Source organism: Alexandromys fortis, unplaced genomic scaffold, assembly GCF_014885135.2.
Source record: "Alexandromys fortis isolate MF-2015 unplaced genomic scaffold, M_Fortis_MF-2015_v1.1 scaffold_151, whole genome shotgun sequence".
Taxonomy (NCBI): domain Eukaryota; kingdom Metazoa; phylum Chordata; class Mammalia; order Rodentia; family Cricetidae; genus Alexandromys; species Alexandromys fortis.
In genome coordinates this window covers 567775-587821 of record NW_026068043.1, presented here as the reverse complement: position 1 = coordinate 587821, position 20047 = coordinate 567775, and the positions used below count along the sequence as shown (strand labels likewise).

At 51.5% G+C, this 20047-nt stretch overlaps 1 protein-coding gene across 11 annotated transcripts in view; it reads right to left on the bottom strand.

Moving 5' to 3' along the window:
• Gtf2ird1 (GTF2I repeat domain containing 1) overlaps positions 1-19145 on the bottom strand; it is an 88558-nt gene extending 69413 nt beyond the window's left edge. For 5 of the 11 annotated variants that reach the window (XM_050166104.1, XM_050166105.1, XM_050166106.1 and 2 more), the window contains exon 1: positions 18465-18631. In XM_050166104.1, the coding sequence (XP_050022061.1) occupies positions 18465-18605 (141 nt within the window). In that variant the 5' untranslated portion in view covers positions 18606-18631. Of the gene's footprint in view, positions 1-18464; positions 18632-18868 lie in introns of those variants that run through there. The other 6 variants (XM_050166103.1, XM_050166110.1, XM_050166111.1 and 3 more) reach the window with 3 other exon arrangements.
• Between the last annotated feature and the right edge of the window lie 902 nt (positions 19146-20047).

Genomic DNA, 20047 nt, shown 5'->3' with positions numbered 1-20047 from the left:
GCCTTGGTAGACAGTTTCTTTGGAGGGTCAGGTTTCCGCCAGTTATTTAAAGCCTGGCTCCTGGCAGGCGACACTGGCAGCCGCCTGTGTGACCAGGATGAGAAATCACAGTGCTATCTGGGACCTGAGTGCCTATGGCAACTGGCAGCGTGGCCTTGGAGACTAATCTCCAGGCAGCAGAGGCCTCTCCTGGGGCGGCTGGGGGATGGGACAAGCCCCTGGCCCAGAAAGGGGGATGTCTGCCCAGGTGCCCACACATAGGACTTCCCACAGCCACAGCCTCCGTGAACTTGCACGCGCGCGCACACACACACACACACACACACACACACACACACACAAGATGGGACTGGTCATGCACACAGGGATACGACAAGCAGCTCACACACACCACCCCTGCATGCTTGGGCTTCAGGCTGGAAAGGGACAGACATCTCAGTGCTAAGAAAATAGATTACTAATATTAAAACCAGTTTTTGTTTTTGCTTTTTGTTTGTTTTGTTGTTTTTGTTTTTTGAGGCAGGGTCTCCATCAGCCCAGGCTGGCCTCTAATTCTAGAGATAGCTAAAGATGACCCTGATTCCTGGTCCTCCCACTTCAACCCCCAAATGCCAGAGTACAGTCACGTGTCAGCACCCCACTTTATGCAGTGCTAAAGATGGGAGCCAGGGCGAGCGCTCGACCAACTGAGCCATAGCTACAAGGTCTCATGGAGTCCACAAACTTGCTATGTAGCTGAGGATGACTTTGAACTCCTGATTTTCCTGCCTCCGTCTCCCCAGCCCTGGGATTACAGGCATGCACCAGCAACACCTATCCTTTTACTCCGACTTCTATCCGAGGCATAGATATGAAGTAGGAATGTAGCTCAGTTGGTGGATACGTCCCAGCATGCTTTGCGCAAAGCCCTGGGCTCAATCACCAGCAATGCACAAACCAGGCCTGCTTGAAGCTACATAAGAGCTTGCCTCAAAAATAAAACAAAGATCAAAACAAACATGAACCCTCAAAAGACAAAATTAGTGACAAGCAAGAAGCACAAAACCATGGGAGGCAACGGGGGGAGTGGCTCCCCAAAGGAGATGATGCCAGAGCTGACCTCAGCAATGCAGTCATCAAGGGGGACGCCTGCCACACCCCAGCCCAAAGTACCCACCTCCTAGGCCACAGAGCTGAGCAGACTTTGAAGGCTTGCCAAATGACTGGCTGCCCAGGAAACCCAGCCGCCAGCCTGGGCCGCCCACGTGTCGCGGTCAGGGTTGAGCAGGACAGTGGCCTTGGCTGGAGGCTGGGCAAGTGAGTGAGGTGGGGATCAGGGATGCCAGTGCTGAGGGGAGGAGCAGGAAGTGGTGGGTGAAGACACCAAGACGGGCCTTAAGGCCCTTGGACCAAGGACATCCAAGCAAACAGGAGTCACAGTAGAAGGGCTCAAAGCAGGTACAGTGCCCAAAGGGTGAAGGGTTATGGCAGATGGAATGCTGCCCCCGCCCCTGGAGTCAACGCTCAAGTTTGAGAAGTAAGGATTAGGCCAAGCCTGCAGCAGATAGGAAAATATCAAAGAAGTGATTTGGGGGCACTGAGTGCTGAGGAGGAGGCATTGAGACCAATTTCAGACATACAACTCAGATGTCCACATGGATGCCCATACCCTGGGAAAGAAAGACAGCAGGAATGGAAGGAGCTGGGCCCTACTGGGTGAAGGTTGCCCAAGGCCCATGTAGGTTAAGGGGTTGTGGGGCTGGGTACCCGGACTGGAGAGACAAGATCTGAAAGACAGGCAGGGTACAGAGACCTCAAGTGGATGGCAAGAGGTGGAAGAGCAAGCAACAGACAAGAGAGAAAACAGAGAAGGTGTTATGGGGAGGTTAAGAAGGCTGGCCACTGACACCCTAGCGGGGAGGCAGGTCAAAGGTCAGGAAGGACACCAAGACAGAACGGAGGTGGGGGTGAGGTGGGGTGCTGAGAAGCAGACAGAGTGGAAGGTGGAGGCTGGGGGAGTCTGGTAAGAAAGAGACACGGAATGGGTTCTAATTAGCTTCCTTCTTTCAGAAGAAAGCAGGGTCGACCCCAGGTAAAGGGCCATATATCCTGACCCCTCACACACACAGGGTTGAGGACCCACGTGCAGTGTGACACCCAGACTCTGCACCCTTTCCACAGGTCCCGACACTGGTTAGAAACACAGATGACCAGGCCGGGCGATGGTGGCGCACACCTTTAACCTCAGCACTTGGAAGGCAGAGGCAGGTGGATCTCTGTGAGTTCGAGGCCAGCCTGGTCTACAAGAGCTAGTTCCAGGACGGGCTCCAAAGCCACAGAGAAACCTGTCTCAAAAAACAAAACAAAACAAAACAAAAAAAAAAAAAAAAAAAAAAGAAAAGAAAAGAAAAAAAGAAACACAGATGACCATCTCCAAGGCCAATACAGGATCCCCACCCCATGGTCAGTTTCTAGTATGTTCCATCTGATGGGAAGGCCAATGTGGTGGTCCGACCCAAAAGCGTGATGTGGTGAGAGATCTCCCTTTTTGTTCTGTCCACTGTTGACAGAGGGAGCCAGCAAAAGTGTTGGGTATACAGTAGGTGCTCTATAAGCAGTCACACATCAAGGGGCAACCACAACGCACTGGAAGAAAAGCATTGTTGGTCAATTCCTGCACTGTGTGCACACCCAAGATACACACATCAACAAACTAAGACATGTTGAAGGCAGTAAGTCAATGAACTTTGCTTGCTTGCTCGTCTAAGGCAGGATCTTAAGGAGTGCAGGTTGGCCTCCCAACTTGCAACAAAGCTAAAAATGCCCTTGAAGTCCTGATCCTCCTGCCTCCCCCTTACCAGGGCTGGGACAACAGGTGTATGAGCCACACTTAGCTTACATGGTGCTGGGGGTGGAATCCAGGCTTCCTGCACATAAGGCGAGCACCCTATCAACGGAGCCGTAGCCCCGGCTCTAGGCCCGATGATCTCATGGGGTCATCATTATACAGAGATCCATCCTCAGCTTAAATGGTTGTATCGGGGCGACTGAATAACTGGTAGGCGAGGAAGTAAAGGGTGCCAGCCTTGGTACATCAAACCCTCCTGCAAACACTAGCAACTGCCTGGCATCCCCCAGCAAGGGGCTAAGGGCATGGCTCAGCTATAGAGAACCTGTCTAAAATTCTACAATGAGTGGCTTGGGTGTGGTTTGGAGGTAGAGCTCTTGCCTAGAATCCCCAAGTGAAGGGCTGGGATGAGGCTCAAAGGCACAGCCCTCACCTTGCCAATACCCTCCTTGCCTCAGCTACCACACAGCAAAAGGGTATCAACAGTTCTGGCCAAGGTGAGGGCTGTAGGTGAGGCCACATGCATAGCGGCTGGCAGGCTAGGCTACCCTGAGCGCTGGTTACCGAGCAACTGTGATATCACCAAGTGCTGCCCTGCCCCCTCCGTCACTCTGGCATCAACTCTCCCTGTCCTCTCTGTTCCCTGCCACACACAAGGGAAGCAGAGTGGGCCACGCCACCCTATCATTCAGCCGGGAGCCCAAGGGACCCTGGTTCCCAGCGGCAGATTCATGCTTATCCACACTGGTATACCAACCAATACATTCATTCCAGGACAGGATGGATCTTAGGATGCAGTGCAGAGAAGCCAGATTTGGGGCAGTGCCAGCCCCAGGGGCGAGGTTGTGGTGGGAGGCCCAGGATGGTGTCTCTGGAGACCCCCCTTGCCAGACGTAAACAGGCCTTCTGAGAAGATCTAGGAGGTGGAGGGGTATCAGGTCCTTTCATGTCGGGAAATGAAGGCTGAATGGAAAACAGCCAAAGGCTCCAGGATGATCTAACCCTGGGCGCTGGCTGGGGGGTGGGGTGGGTGAGAACTCTCCCTTCTGAGTAGGCTGCCCCTCCCACTGCAGCCTGCCCTTCTACCCGCAGAGCCCCAGGAAGGCTATTCCTATTCCGGGCAGATCAGGACACTCTAGGCATTGTAGGCACCTACCCACCACAGCCTGTTTTCCTATCCACAAACAGAACTTAATCTATGCGTTAGTTATCTGAGGGCTCTCTTGGCCTCAGCCGCAGCAGGCCGGACTACAAGCCCTTCTTCCCTCAGTCTGGTCTCTTCCACTATCCGAATCCACTTCAGAAATTCTCTATAGTCATCTGGCCCTGTGTCCTGCTCACCCTGCCCCCGCATCTACCTGAACACACTCCAGCTCCTGTCCCATCTACACGAATTCTAACCGCTAGGCCGAATCATCCAAGGTTTGAAGTAGGATTAATAAAACCTCAGAGACAGATATTGGGGTCCAACCTGAAGATCAGAAAAGCAAAGCAGCCAGCCACTGGCTCTTACCTCTACCTCAGTCTGAAAATAGGTGATCCTGCCTCCCGGAAACCACAGAATGTGACTGAGCGCTGTCTCCTCCCATTTTATAATCCTCTCTAGTTCTGGGATTAAGGGCGTGAACCACTACCACCTGGTTTCTATAGCAAACTAGTGTGGCTACTGGGATTAAAGGTGTGTGTTATTGTTTCCTGGTCTGTAAGGCTGGCCAGTGTGGCTGTTTTACTTCCCTAATCTTCAGGTAAACTTGCTCTATCCATCTATCTATCTATGAGACTGGGTTTCTCTGTAGCTTTGAAGCCTGTTCTGGAACTAGCTCTTATAGATCAGGCTGGCCTTGAACTCACCAAAGATCCGCCTGCCTCTGCCTCCCAAATGCTGGGATTAAAGGCATGCACCACCACTGCCCAGCAAGCTTTATTTATTAAAATGCATATGAAATGCCACTACATTTCCACTTTTTGTCTAAAATTAAAAAGAAGGCCAGAAGTAATATAAGAAAAACTATATACAATAAGTACAATGACTATATTCAATATATATATAGGCAATAACTACATCAACAATGTCTAGTATATTTGCATTTGACAATTTCAGAGAAAATACTTCATATCTATCCTATCTTGGTGAGCCATGAGCCATATTCTGTAGATCTTTGAAGTGTTTGAGGATGACCTGTCTAAAATATATCTTTGCTTGACCTTGAAAACATACCTAATGTGACTACAAGTTCATATTTACTAGGTGATTAACTACTAACCTGCATTTCCTTATTAATCAAAACTAGTAGTTGCCTTTTAAAAGTAGATTCAAGGGCTAGAGAGATGGCTCAGTGGTTAAGAGCACTGACTGCTCTTCCAAAAGACCTGGGTTCAATTCCCAGCACCCACATGGCAGCTCACAACTGTCTGAAGATCCAGTTGCAGGGGATCTGACACCTTCACACCAATGCACATTAAATAAACCATAAAAAATATTTTAAAAAATAAAAAAATAAAAGTAGATTCAATAACCTACTTTTTTATCTTACCAAGGTTCTCTTCAGGACACCATCGCAGCCCTCCCCCCACCAGGCTCAGCCCTAACCCAGTCTACCTTCATCCACCTAATGCTGTGTGACTCTAATGAACTGGACAGAAACCCTTGCCTTGTGAGCTGGCTATAATTCCTAGAACAGAAAAGAAGAGCTTATGTTCTTATTTTATTTTTCGAAGGCAGTCTCATATAACCTAGGCTGACCCCAAACTCCCTATGTAACCAAGGCTAACATTTGAACTTCTGATTTTCCAGCCTTCATATTCCAAAGGTTGGTTGGGATTACATGTGTGCACCACAATGCCCAGGTTATGTGATGCTGCCAAGAGACTCAGGACCTCATACATAATATACATGCACTCTTCCAGCTGAGCCACACCCAGCCCCTCACTGGGGGGTTCTAGGCAGGGGCTCTACCACTGAGCCACACCCAGCCCCTCACAGGGGGATTCTAGGCAGGTGATCTACCACTGAGCCACACCCCCTCCAACCTGAAAAGGTGAGGTTTATACAGTTAGCCCAAAGTCTCATCAGCCCTTAACCAGAGACAAGAGTGTGGGAACAGGATGAGGGACTGGCAGATGATCAGAAATGCTAGGTTTGGTTACTGGATGGCAATATGGGGATGAAAACTAGGAACAGAGCCAACTAGGATGAAATGGTTAAGTTCAGAAAAGGTAACTAAGGCGGAGCATTGACAAAGTCAGGAAGGACTCATGGGCATCCAAACAAGTGTTCCCCAGGAACCTGAGCATCCAGGCCACATGGCTGAGCTCTGACAGGCACAACTATCATTGGAACCTGTTAGCTTCCTGCCTCAGTCTCTGGGTTGGGATTGCAGGTGTGTACCACCATGCACGGCTGCTCCAGGCTTACTCTCAATGCCCTCCCAAACTCCTGGGATTCAACTCAAGGCTTCTTGAATGCCAGCCAAGTGCTCTACCACTGAGTTACACCCACAGCCCCTCACTGGGGATTCTAGGCAGGGGCTCTACCACTGAGCCACACCCTAGCCCTTCACTGGGGGATTCTAGGCAAGTGCTCTACCATTGAGCCACACCCCAGCCCCTCACTGGGGGATTCTAAGCAGGAGCTCTAATGTTGAGCCACGCCCCTGCCCTCTGACTTTGTTGCCCTGCCCACCTTTTATCCTCCTACCTAAGCTCAGAAGTCTTCAGCACTCCTGGGACCTTAAGAGGATAGATGCAGGCCCATCCACTGGAGACACAACACCTACACCAGAATAAACCCCAGGCAGCTGGGCGTGTGACTCATACCCATGAGTCCTCCATTCAGGGAACCGAGGCAGGGGCAAATCCTGAGTTAAAGGTTAAACAAAATAAAATCCAGGATTTGCATACCCAAGCCTAGAAGCTCCCATCCCAGGATGGGGCAATATCGAGACATCCCATCTGCCAGTCTCCTGAGATATCTTCTGGAGGAAGCCTGTCTTGGTTGTTAGACAACCCCCCCCCCCACACACACACCTATCAAACTGCAAGCACTGTGATGTCTGGAGTTCGAGCAGAGGTAAGGGGATCTAAGAGTTCCTCCAGGGGAGACCGGGGTTCTGAAGAGTAAAACCCAGTGCCTCTCTCCCCTGTAAACCACAACCAAGCTCTTCCAGGCGTCTCTGCAGTCCGTTTTCTTTTCCTCCACTGGGCATTTCAGATCATGCCCTGGCTACCATCCCCGTCTTACTTTCTGCTTTGACATGGGGTCTCACTAGTTGTGCATCGACATCCCTATTGAAAGGATGCCCTAGACCCCTAGCTATGCCGTAGGGTGCTCAGGGATGTGACCGCGAGTCAGACTAGTTCTGTCCCACCTGGTTTTGCTGGAATTGACGACTCTGCCCGTGAGCACAACAAACAGAAGGTCTCTCATTTGTGGCTGGGCCTCAAGGCTCAGGCGGCAGGACTCAGAGGAGGGACTCATAACACAAGCTTGGAGAAGCCAAGAAGATCAAGGACACGCGCCACAAAAAAAAGGTCTTCCAAGCTGAGCCCTGCAACCGGTTACTGGGCCCAGGAAACAGAGTAATACATAAACATTCTTTATAGCCGGGCGTGGTGGCGCACACCTTGAATCCCGGCAGGCACTCCGGGAAGCAGAGACAGGTGGATCTCCGTAAGTTAGAGGCCAGACTGGTCAGGCTCCAAAAACTCCACAGAGAAACCCTGTCTCGGGAAAAACAAAATCGAAAAAAAAACAAAAAAACAAAAAAGTGATCCTCAGCTACACCATGAGCTGAGGGCCATCAAGTTCAATCCCTGGGGTCCACATAGTAGGAGGGAACTGACCCCCAAATCGACTCCACATGTGCCCCACAGCGCGCGCGCGCGCACACACACACACCAAGAAATATTCTCCCCCATCCCCAAGGTTCTTCTTTATTCCCATGATGCTCAGAGGGATGAAGTCACTTGCCTGAGGCTACTCGGCAGGTCAGTGGTCAAGCTGGAACTTGAACCCACTCCTGCCTGGCTTCAAAGGCCCTGCCTGATGTTTGCAGTGCCCTCTACTGTGAGTCGGGGATGCCCTGAGGAGGTGCCGTGGCCTCTGACTCAGGAAGACCAAAGAGCATTTCAGCTTGGAGGTGCTGAGACCAGAGTCTCAGGCTGTGGCTGGCCCAGGGTGGGCGGGCAATGGATCTGGATCAAAGAGGAGGATGTGGTTTGCCCACCTGCCTGGGAGCAGGGAGGGTGCTGCGGGTGCTGTGTCGGCACCTGGAAGCCAGGGTGCATGGAGGAAGAGGGGCGTCACCTCCCTTGCAGGGCCCCACTCACCCCCAGCCTGGGCCTTGCTGCTAGAAGCAGCTATTCCTGAAAAACCAGCTCCTAGATAAACACAAAAGACCAACCTGGCCCAGTCACAAGAACCCCCCAGAAGCGGCCAGGACCACCCTGGAGATGGGTGAGCTGGCAGGGGTCCTGTTCTACTGATGAGCCACCTGGGAGTATCCCAGGTCCCATCCGCACCAGTTACTGGCCCAGAGTTTTCCAGAGTCTCTCACTGAGTGCTGGTCCCAAGGGTCCAACCATTATGGATTTAAGGAGACACGGGAGAGATGCAGGGTGGGGGTGGGGTGCTGCGGTTGGCAAAACTTGTCAGGGGAAGGCCAGGATAACCAGATAACCATACACACACACAGACACAGACACACACACACACTCAGAGAGACAGACAGACAGACAAGTTTTAAAACCTCCAAACTCATGGCTGGGGTTGAAGCTTAATTGTAGAAAGCTTGCTTAGTATGTGTGAGTTTCTGGATTTTAGCCACAGTACAGGGAAGGAAGGAAGGAAGGAAGGAAGGAAGGAAGGAAGGAAGGAAGGAAGGAAGGAAGGAAGGAAGGAAGGAAGGAAACGAGAAGAAACAAAACCCACAAAAAACCCACATCTCAGCCATAAGTGGTCATGTACACTTGTGACCCCCCAGCTCTCAGGAAGCTGAGGCAGAAGGACCAAGAGTTCAAGACCAACCTGAGCTATATAGTGAGAAGTCAACTCAAAGCACTCACAAGGGCAAGCAAGATGGCTTAGCAGGTAAGGGCACTTGCTACCACACCTGACAACTTGTTTGACCCCCAGAATCCATACAGCGCTTGCCTCACAGGCAAAAAGCACTCTTCAATCCCCAGCACTGCATGGATCAGACATGAGGATACACACATGTAATCCAGCACTGCATGGATCAGACATGAATCAGACATGGGGATACACGCATGTGATCCCAGAACTTGAAAAGTCAGGAAGCTAAGAAGTTCAAGGTCATCCTTGGCTAAATTCTGTGTTTTACAGGTGGACCTGAGACCCTGTCTCAAGAAAGAGGAGGGGAGGAGAGAGGGAGAGGGCCTCATCATACAAAGACAGACAGACACACATGCACACAAGTGCACGCCCAAGGTAATACAGTATTGCTCTATTCTGTCTCACATAAGTCACAGTCACATGGTCTTCCCATCCTGCTTCCCTACCCACAAAAGTAACTCGGAATTTCCACACCAAACAAAGTGGCTACAGCTGTGGACACATAACCAGGGACCCCCAACTCCCAGCTGACTCCTGGAGCAAGGAGAACCTAAGAAGTGGACATGACGTCACTCAGCAGCCGGCTCCCCTGCCTGGTACCATCCCAAGCCTAGCTCTCCTGGCCCTACAGCAAAGATTCTGTTCCAGAGCCCACCTGGGCGCCGGAGGATCCGGGACCAGCGGCCCCGAGGGCGGCAGCAGGAAGGTGTAATTTCATCGCAGGGGCTTGCTGTGTGAGTCACCAGAAACGCCGGATGAAATTCTAGCTCCTGAGACCAGAGGTGGGTGCATTCCTGGCCTCGGGTCAGCTCTCAAAGGGGGCAGGGAAGGTGCTCCTATGCAAAAGGGAAAGAGAGCCGGGCGGTGGTGGCGCACACCCTTAATCCCAGCACTTGGGAGGCAGAGGCAGGTGGATCTCGGTGAGTTCGAGGCCAGCCTGGGCTACTGAGGGAGTTCCAGACAAGCTCCAAAGATACAGAAAAAAAAATCCTGTCTCAAAAAACCCAACCAAACAACAAAGAGGGAAGAGCCCCCCACCCCCATTTTGTATAGTTCCAAAGCACACAAATTCTCTGGGAATGCCTGGATTGCCCCAGAGATGTAGCTGGGGATGTGTGTGTGGTACAACCACACAGTGTCCAACTGAGACCGACAGGCCTGGTGTGGAATACCTATAATCCCAGAACTCGGGAAACGGATGCAGGAGGATCTCAGAGTTTGAGACCCATTTTTACAAAATCAGTCTCACGCTAACCTGGGCTACGAGAGCGACCCTGTCTCAAGTGAGAGATTATGGATCTCAAAGTGAGAGATTATGGATTTAGCTGAGTGGTACAATGCCTACGTAGAATCACCCAGGGAGGTACAGGAGGTATGGCTCAACCGTGGAGTGCTTGCCTAGAGTCCCCCAGAGAGGTATTACGGACTCACGTGAGTCAGCAACAGAGTGGCCACTTAGCAAATGCAAAACCATTGGTTCAATGGGGGTGAGAAGAAAGAAATCCAAAAAGATTTCTGGTCCACGCTACACCAAGGGCAGTACTGAGTGCAAGAAGCCAGTCTCCAAGGTCATATACTCTGTCATCCCATCTATGTGACACTCCAGAAATGTAAGATTAGAGACAGAACATTGATCAGTAACTGTCAGGGATGGGGGTTGATGGCCTGATAAAGACTGAAGGACCATGTCCTGCTCTGATAAATGTGGGATCATGTTGGTATGGGCACCAAAAAAAGACCTGTGCTGGTGTAGGCTTGTCGCCAGCTGTCCCCCAGCCAGCCAACCAGCCAGCATATACATACATAGCCATGACTGGTGAGAGGCACTCATAGGTGCTATCTGGAGATTACCACTAAGGGCAAGAGCCCTGCACACTGCCCATTGGCTGGTGGAATAGCCAATGGATGGGTGGAAAAATAAAGACTCTCCCTCTTTTCATTTTGCTTTCAATCGTTTTTTATTAAATTTAATATAAATTTTTATGTGCATGTGCTAATGTGAGTTTATGTGCACCACGCGTGTACAGGAGCCCAAGGAGGCCAGAAAAGGGTACCAGAGACCTGGGACTAGATTTTCAGGTGTTTGCGAGTTGACGGAGAACCAAACCTGGGTCCTCTGCAAGAGCAGCAAGCACTTTTAACAGCCTTTAACCCCTCTCCAGACACAATCCAAAAGTGTTGTTTTATTTTTGAGACAGTCGATACGTAGCCCAGGCTTGGTCTCAATCTCATAATCCTCCTGCCTCAGTCTCCCTAAGGCACACTCTCACAAACACATATACACATAATAATCAAGAATGAAATATTGGGGTCAGAAAGATGGCTCAGTGGTTAGCACTAGACCTTGCAGAGGACCAGGGTTCGATTCCTAGCACCTACAGGATGGCTTGAAAACGTCTGAAACTCGGTTCCAGAGGATCTGATGCCCTCTTCTGAATTCCCTGGGCAGTGAGCATGCAGTTAATACACAGAGAAAGATGGGTGCAAAACACTCATACACATAAAATAACGATAACAATAAAACAGAAACGTTTATAAAAAGGAAGAGAGACTCAAGCTAGCCCTTGATCAGTCCCACCATGCAACACCTCAGGTCTGCATCAGAGCGTGAGGGCCCTCACAATGGGATGTGGTGAATCTTAGCAGGAGACAGCGGTGGCCAGAGCTCTGTAAGATCAATGCTAGCCTGGTCTACATATCAAGTTCCAGGCTAGACAGAGCTAAACAGTGATACATACATACCCTGTCTCAAAAAAAAGAAAAAGAAAAAAATATTGCCAGGTGTGGGCCCCTTAATCTTGTACCCTAAGAACCATAAACTAAAGAAATCTCCACCCATGAACTCTTACCCAGCCTGCAGTATTCAGTTATAGCCACAGTAAATGGGCCGAGACATGTGCTCATTTCACGTCCCCCAGGGAGGCAGCCCTTCTCCCCAGCCTGTGAGAGGAAGAGAGGCAAACGTCCTACCTAACACTGTAATGGGGACAGCAGAGACACGGTCTCCTAGTGCTTGCTCAGTTTTGGCTTTACAATTTTTTGTTTTGTTTTGTTTTTGGGGTGGGTTTTGGTTTTTGTTTCTTCGGGGCAGGGTTTCTCTGTGTAGCTTTGGAGCCTGACCTAGAACTCGTGTTGTAGACCAAGCTGGCCTTGAGCTCACAGAGATCCGCCTGCCTCTGCCTCCCGAGTGCTGGGATTAAAGGCCTGCGCCACCATTTCCTGGCTGTTTTTTTGTTTTTTTGAGGCAGGGTTTCTCTGTGTAACAGCTCTGGCTGTACTGGACCTCCCTCTGCAGACCAGGCTAGCCTTGAACTCAGAGATCTGCCTGCCTCTGACTCACAAAAATAAACCCCAAAACAAGAGGTTCTTGTACTTGGGATCTGAGAGCCCTAAATCTTCATGTCACCCAGACCTCCAGGGACCTCAGCCCCAGTGAAGTAAACTCCACTAAAAAAGTTAAAGACAAGCCTGGCAGTGGCATAAACCTTTAATCCCTTCATTCAGGAGGCAGAGGCAGGTGGATCTCTGTGAGTTTGAGGCCAGCCTGGTCTACAGAGTGAGTTCCAGGACAGTCAAGGATACACAGAGAAACCCTATCTCGAAAAAATAAAAAAACAAACAAATTAAAAAAAAAAAAAAAAGAAGGGCTGGGGAAATGGTTTAGTTGGCAAAGCACTTGCGGCACAAACGTGAGGACCCATGTTCAATCCCCGAAACCAACAGAGCAAGCACAGCGTCAGTGAGGAGGCTCGGGTCATGGAGCTTACCACCAACCTGACAGATCTGAGTCCAGTCCCCAGGACCCACGTGGTGGGAGGACAGAAGCAATTCCTGAAAGTTATCCTCTGAACTACACACACGCGCTCTGGTGCGCACACACACGCGATACACACACAACAATAAAGTCAGGTGTGGTAGCGCTTCTAATCCCAGCACTAGGAAGGCAGAAATGGGCACGTCTCTGAGCGTCACTGGACAGTCAGCCAAGGTTCCATGGCAAACACTAGGCCAACGAGAGACCCTGTCTCAAAACCAGTTAGCGAAATCACTCAGTGGCTAAGGCGTGGACTGTCCTTGCAGAGGACCCCAGTGTGGCTCCCAGCATCCATGTCAGGTGGCTCACAACCACCTGTACCTCGGTTCCACATCATCAGTCACGCACCTCTGGCTTCCACACGGCAACACAAGCATGTGACATGTGCGCATGCACGCACGAACGCGCACAGGTGCTCACACACACATAAAAATAAAACAATTCTAAACAAACAAAACCAAGGTAGAAAAACAATACAAGGCAGACAGCTTCTAAGAAACACAATATCCAAGCTAACCTCTGAGCTACACACACACACATGTATACACACATTCACACACACACACACAAAAAAGTTAAGAGAACTATAATCAGACCAACTTGCTCTGTCTCTGGAGCCTTAATTTGACCCCCTGACCCCAAGCCCCTCCCTTCTCTCACCCATACCCTCAATCCCCTACAGAACAAAATTATAAGGCTAGCAGATAAACCCCAAGATCTCCAGTTCAGGGTGCTCTATAAATGAACAGTAGTTCTTAGCTGAACTGCGTCATCCCTGACTTATCTGCAGTCGAAATTTAACCCCGGCCATCCTTATTTTTATTAGCTAAATCTAGACTTCAGCGGCAGGTGGTCCTGAAAGAGGGAGACAGGGGAACCTTCGAAGAGCTCCAGGCCAACCAGGCTCCACTCCAGGTCAAGAAAGGTGTCTGGAATGAGAGTCCCACCCTCCCTGTCCGGAACACACTCCATGAGTCATCCCACACCCAGAGACGGATAAAGTCCATCCACCAAAGAGAAACTCATCTCCCTGAGCGGGCGCTCGGAGCCTCTTCCTGCCCATAACCATCACCTGGGCGCTGTGTCTGAAACTGACAAAGCAGCCAATCACAGGCCTGTCAAGTTAGGTCCTTCTAGACCAATGACCCAAGGTGGGTGCAGGGGCGAAGGCTCCTCTTGGGTCACAGGGCAAGGCGGGGGAGAACTGCGAGAAGAACCCAGGCTCTCCAGCTTCCCAGCACCCTGTGCACCCCCACTAAGTTGCTGAACTTAAGTGACCATCAAAACAGGAAGACTAGAAGGAAGGAAGACGTCGAGCCAGCCATGAAGATCTGCCCAGGGTCACATTAGCTTTCTGTCATTTATTTAGTGTGGTTTATAACAAAATCTCCATCATTCCACTTCAACAACAAAGACTCGGGAGCCAGATGCTGGGGTGAAAGCCTGCTAGCTCAGAGAGGTAGAGGAAGCACCTAGCTGGCCGTCCTCAGCCAACGTCCCAGAAACCTCTCCTTTCTCCTACCATCTCAAACATCTCTCAAACTCGATGCCCCTTCCTTCCTCTTCCTGTGTGTCTCTCTATCCATCCTCCTGCATCCTGCCTTTTTTTTTTTTTTTTTGTGCACTAGTGTTTTGCCATGGATGCTGGGTCCCCTGGAACTGGAGTTACAGACAGCTGTAAGTTGTATGTGGGTGCTGGGAATTGAACCCTGGTCCTCCGGAAGAGCAGTCAGTGCTCTTAACCACCGAGCCATCTCTCCAGCCCCATCCTGCTTCTTCTCTAATTTTTTTTTCTTAATAATCCTGTGTCCACTCATGGTCAGCTGGTTGCTTGCTCTGCCTCTTTTTTTTTTTTTTTTTTTTTTTTTTGCTTTTCCGAGACAGGGTTTCTCTGTGGTTTTGGAGCCGGTCCTGGAACTAGCTCTTGTAGACCAGGCTGGTCTCGAACTCACAGAGATCTGCCTGCCTCTGCCTCCCAAGTGCTGGGATTAAAGGCGTGCGCCACCACCGCCCGGCTTTGCTCTGCCTCTTGACCGATGGTTGCCTTGATCCTATTTACAATATTCAAGCAGAAAGCTCTTGGATTAAAGGTGTGTGCCGGAGCTGAGCCACACCACGGCTAGAATCAGGTTTTTCCAGAAAATCATGCAATCTCGGGGGTTGCAGTGCGATCAAATATCCTGCAATAGTTCAGCATGTGTGTATGCAATTGCACACAGAGGCCAAAGGCCTCCCAGGCCGTCCCTCTGCAGGCATCATCCACTTTCGGCTTGTTTTGTCTTTGAGACAGTGTCTCAATACGTATCCCTGGAACTCACTATGTAGACTTGGCGGGCCTCAAACTCAGAGATCCATCCACCTGCCTCCACCTCCCCAAGTGCCTGCACCACCACTCTTAACTACTTTGTTGTTTTTTGTTTGTCTGTTTTTGTTTTTTTCAAGATAGGGTTTTTCTTTGTAGCTTTGAAGCCCGTCCTAGGACTCACTCTGTAGACCAGGCTGGCCTCGAACTCACAAGATCCCTCTGTCTCCGCCTCCCAAGTGCTGGGATGAAAGGCGTGCACTGCCACCACCGCCTGGCTTGTTTTGTTTTCTAAGACCAGGTCTACCGCTGGAAGCTGACACTCACCAAATAGACTAGGTGAGCTGGTCGGCAAGCCCCAGGGTCCATTTGTCTCCTTGTCCCCAATACTGGAAAGACAAGTGCACCCGACCATATCAGGCTTTTCACACAGGTACTAGGATTGAACGTACAGCCTCACGATGTACCTACTTCCCCAGCTCCAGTCAGGGTTGTTAAACCACAGACATGCGTGTTGACCGGGAGCTCCCCGCTCCTCCATGCAACTCCACTCCTAAGGTCAGAAATTCATCCTTCTCCAGGCCCACCTCCACGGTAAGTCTCTGTGGGTCCACATCTCCACCTCTCTTCAACCAGGAGTGCCCTTATGCAAACTCTGAGTTCACCCCAAGTGTGCTGGCACCTGCCTGCAATCCTAGTACTTGGGAAGGCTGAGGTAGAAAGATCACAAGTTCAAGGACAACCTGGGCTACATAGTGAGACCCTGTTTTAAATGAATAAAATAAAAACCAACTCAGTATGCAGTCTGAGCCCTCAGCCAGGATCCTGTTCTACTCCCTGGAGCTTCTGAATTAACTCCCACAAATCTTGCTTTTCAAGCATCTATCAAGGTTTCTGCAGGCCCCAGGCAGCCGGTTTGTCCCGAAAATCCTAGTCCTAGCTTGTGTCACTGGCTGCTGGCTGCACGAACACACACACACACACACACACACACCTGAGGCATCTGAAGAGCGAGATGCAGGAAGAATCAGGCTGGGGGCCACAGTGCCAGCCTTATGTTTGGGGGAACACATAGATTGGGATAACTTGAAAGAGTGTCCCTTGGGTGCCAGGAATGGAAGACGTCCTAGAAAGACACTAGGACATGCCTGTAATCCCAGTATTTGGGAGACTGAAGCAGGAGGATAATCTTGAGTTACAGGTCAGCCTGAGCTATAAACTAACTACCTACCCAGGCCATGGTGGCTCACACCTTTAATCTCAGCAGAAGCAGGCAGAGCTCTGTGAGTTTGAGGCTAGCCTGGTCTACAGAGCTAGTTCCAGGACAGCTAGGGCTATTACACAGAGAAACCCTGTCTCAGGGGGAAAAAAAAAAGTAACTACCTAATTAGTCTAGTCCTTCACGGCATGGGAGGGCACGGGTATGAGTGCACACGCATATACACAGAGAAAATTAACAGAGGATTTCATTCATTCATTCATTCCAACATGTGAATTCAACAAGTGACTAACAAGCTCCCATCCCCACTCACATGGTGTGCAATTCAAGGGACACACTTGAAGAGCTAAGCAAGATAGGGACAAAAGAAAGCCAGGACAGTATGGCAACACAGATGTGGTAGGGCTCTGGGGACAAAACGTAACTAGGCGACTCTTGAAGTTTGAAAGAATCGAGGAAAATTCTACAGGCTTCCACACCATCCCTTAGCCAGTTCCTCAGAAGGATCCCCTGAGTGATTCTGGGGTGACCTCTCAGAGGGCCAAGGTGAGAAAACCCAGGGTCTCGGAGGCCGGGAGATGCTGTCTGTGGTCCCGAGGTCACACTCAAGACATGATGAATATCCCGAGCCTTCCCACCCGGGAAGCTCAGCTTGGGTCCCCAACAACCCAGCTATTACCCAACCGTGCACGCCCCGATCTCTGCACATGCAGCAATTGAGCAGCTGCCTCTGAGACCTCTATTATTATGTCTGCCTTTCGGACTGTTTCCAAGTCCCCGGCACTAGACTGCCGCGTGTCAGGGGCCGGCTGGGCTCATGGGAGCCTGCCTTACATGATAGCAAAAATGTCATTAGTATGTAAATAAATGGCCCTTTCCCCACCCCCAAGCCCCGCATCGAGACAAATCACTTAGGAAGTTAGACATGCCCCTCAAGACACTGTCCCCAAGACCAAACTCTTGTGTCCAATGATCAGACAAGGAAGCCTTCACATACCCAATCCTTTCTCATTTCCCCTGTCTGGGATCCACTGGGACCCTTGGAGTTGGAACTGGCAATTTCTAGGTCATCCGCAGAGCTGGCTATAGAATGAGATACAGAGCAAGCTGTATACAGAAACAGGTTAGGGGGTTCCGACACCCCCACACACACACACCTCCAGGCTAGGCCTGTTTCTAGGTCTGCCAATAGCTTCTCTAAAGAGGCCAAAGTCAGTCTCAGCACTTCTGAAGCCCTGAACAGGTGACTTACGATGTTGAGGCGCCAGACAGTACGGGCACCCCATTTTGATGCCCCACTACCCAGCCCCTCCCAGCTGCCAGCCACCAGCCTCCTACCACTTCCTCTTGCTCCAAATAGAATAAATAATCGATGTCGGTGCCCTTTCCCTCTGGGAATGACGCTGCTAAAATAAATGAACGGATCAAGGCACCTCCCAAGGCCAGAGGCTGGAAGGCCACCACAGAGGAACTCGGAGCACTGACCGCTGAGCAACCCGGACGCCGCTCTGCACTGAGCAGTAAGAGAAGCCCCTACTAAATCCCCAGTCCTCTGGGGAAAAAAAAGCCGCGGCGGTCCGGCCACCCCACATTCCAGATACACACTCTATAGGTGAGCCCAGCCCCTGAGTTCCTTCACTTCTCCAGGAAGGGGGACCCAGGAACTGCCACCTCAAGTCTACTCCTGGGATGCCGGGTCACCAGAGCAGACGCCAACTGGAGCTCCACTAGCCTCCTGACTGGACAGAAGAACTCTAAGAGCCACGTCCCCCCAGCTTTCCCTGGGGCCTAGGCCAGGGAAAGGTTGCACTCCCAGCTCCTGCCTGGCTGCAAGGCTGGGTGTCACAACGATCAAGATCACTTCTCGAGACTCCGGATGGGGAGACGTTAGGCACCCTTTGGCCCCTCCCCCTCCTCCTCAAGAACTCCGAGACCACCCACAGTCGAAGCTCCCCCAACTTGTTCCTTGGCACCCTCTGTGCCCCTCTTAACTGCCACCCTAAGTCTCTTTACCGTCACCTCCAACCAACCAAAGAGGTCCGGCTCCTACCATGCAAGTCAGCCCCTTTACAGAATGACCCCCTAAAAGAAACCACCGCTCTGGGGCAGTGTGCGGACTCAGCTTGCGCTTTGGGAAACAGAAGAGGAAAAAGGGGGGAGGAGGTCTTTAAAAGCCTCTTTCCGACGCCCCCTCCACCAACCTCCCCACGGCAGGGCAGCACCACTGACCTCATTCGCCCAACTGTATCCGGGCCTGCTGGGCTCCAGGCCAGTGGGGCGCCTCTCTCGCCACCTCCGGGGAATGTGAGGGTAAGAGGGGTGACGGCTTTCCCGATTCCAGCAGGTATCCGGAGGGAAGAAGCTGACCATCCCAACCCATCCCCCTCCAAACTCGAATTATAATCCCGATCACGTGCACACACACCCCAAAAGGCGGGCCTTAGAATTGAGACACCTGGAGGGGGAGGGGAAGGGAAGGGACCTCCCATGCACACAACGCACTGAAAAGGGGGGGCGGGTGTACAAAATAGGGGCTCAAGGCCAAGGCAAGCTCCTGAGCAACCCCTCGCCATCATTCCCCCCCCATCCCCCACTCCCACCCCACCCCCAGTCAAACTTTCTCCTTTTTTTACCTTGCAGGATCCCCAAGCGCTCCGGGCGCCCCGGCCCCGGCCCGGCGGCCAGGACTCGCTGGATCCAGTCGCCACTGGCTGCCGAGTTAATAATCCGGGAATGGGGGGGACAGGATCAGTGGAGGGAGGGAGGGAGAGAAGGAGGGCGGACGCGGTGCGGGCGGCCGGCCGGGGGCTGCGCGGGCCCCCACCCCCGGCGCGGGCTGCGGCGGAGGGCGGGGCGCGGAGCGAGCGCGAAGCCGAGCCCGGGCTCTGGGAGGTTCTCTCTTTGTTCTGTAATCCCAGTAAGATTGCCAGCCATTCGCCCCGGCCCTAATCCCAGCCCCGCGCAACACCACCCTCCATTGGCTGTCATTTACATACGGGATTAGCCCGCACGGCCCGCCCCGTGCCACGGTGGGGGAGGACTCACAACCTTGGGGCCTCCAGAGTCTCCCAGCCGCAGATTAGAACCCCCCTCCCCGGGGACGTCAGGATATATCAAGGTCACTCGGAGGACGCCTGGAGGATCCCTGGAAGGCTTGCCCTGCTGGTCACTTTTTATCCCGTAGTGTCCAAGGTCGGGAAGGGAGGAATCCCAGGTTTCCATCTTGGATGGCCTGACCCAGTCTTTTTTATTTATTTATATTTATCTCAGGATCTCATAAAGCCCAGGCTGCGGTCAAACTGTTCAGGACCAGAAACTGAGACTAGCCTTGAACACCTGATCCTCCCTGTTCTACCTCCCAAATGCTGGGATTACAGCCTTGCACCTAACACCAGGGAGGATTCGAACCCATGGCTTTCTGCATGCAAGGCCACCAGCAACCAACCACTCTACTAACACGTGTACATTCTAAAAATCCTTTTCGTTGTTTTAGGACAGAGTTTCACATAGCCCACACTGGCCTCAAACCCTCTGTGTCGCTGAGGGTGACCTTGAATTCCTGATTCTCCTGCCACTATTTCCCAAACACTGGGATTACAGGTGAGCACTACCACACAGGATTTTTGGACCCAGGCTTTTATTTTACCTTCTGTCTGACCTTCTGTATGCTGCTGTATGGGGGTGGGGGACACATCCCCCCCCCAACCTCCCCAAAGCCATATGTCTTAAATCAACCCAGCAGTTGGTAACCAAGTAGTCCCCTGAGTGCCTGAGCAGGCCTTTGCTGGAGTAGACACAGCAGAGAGAGGGGG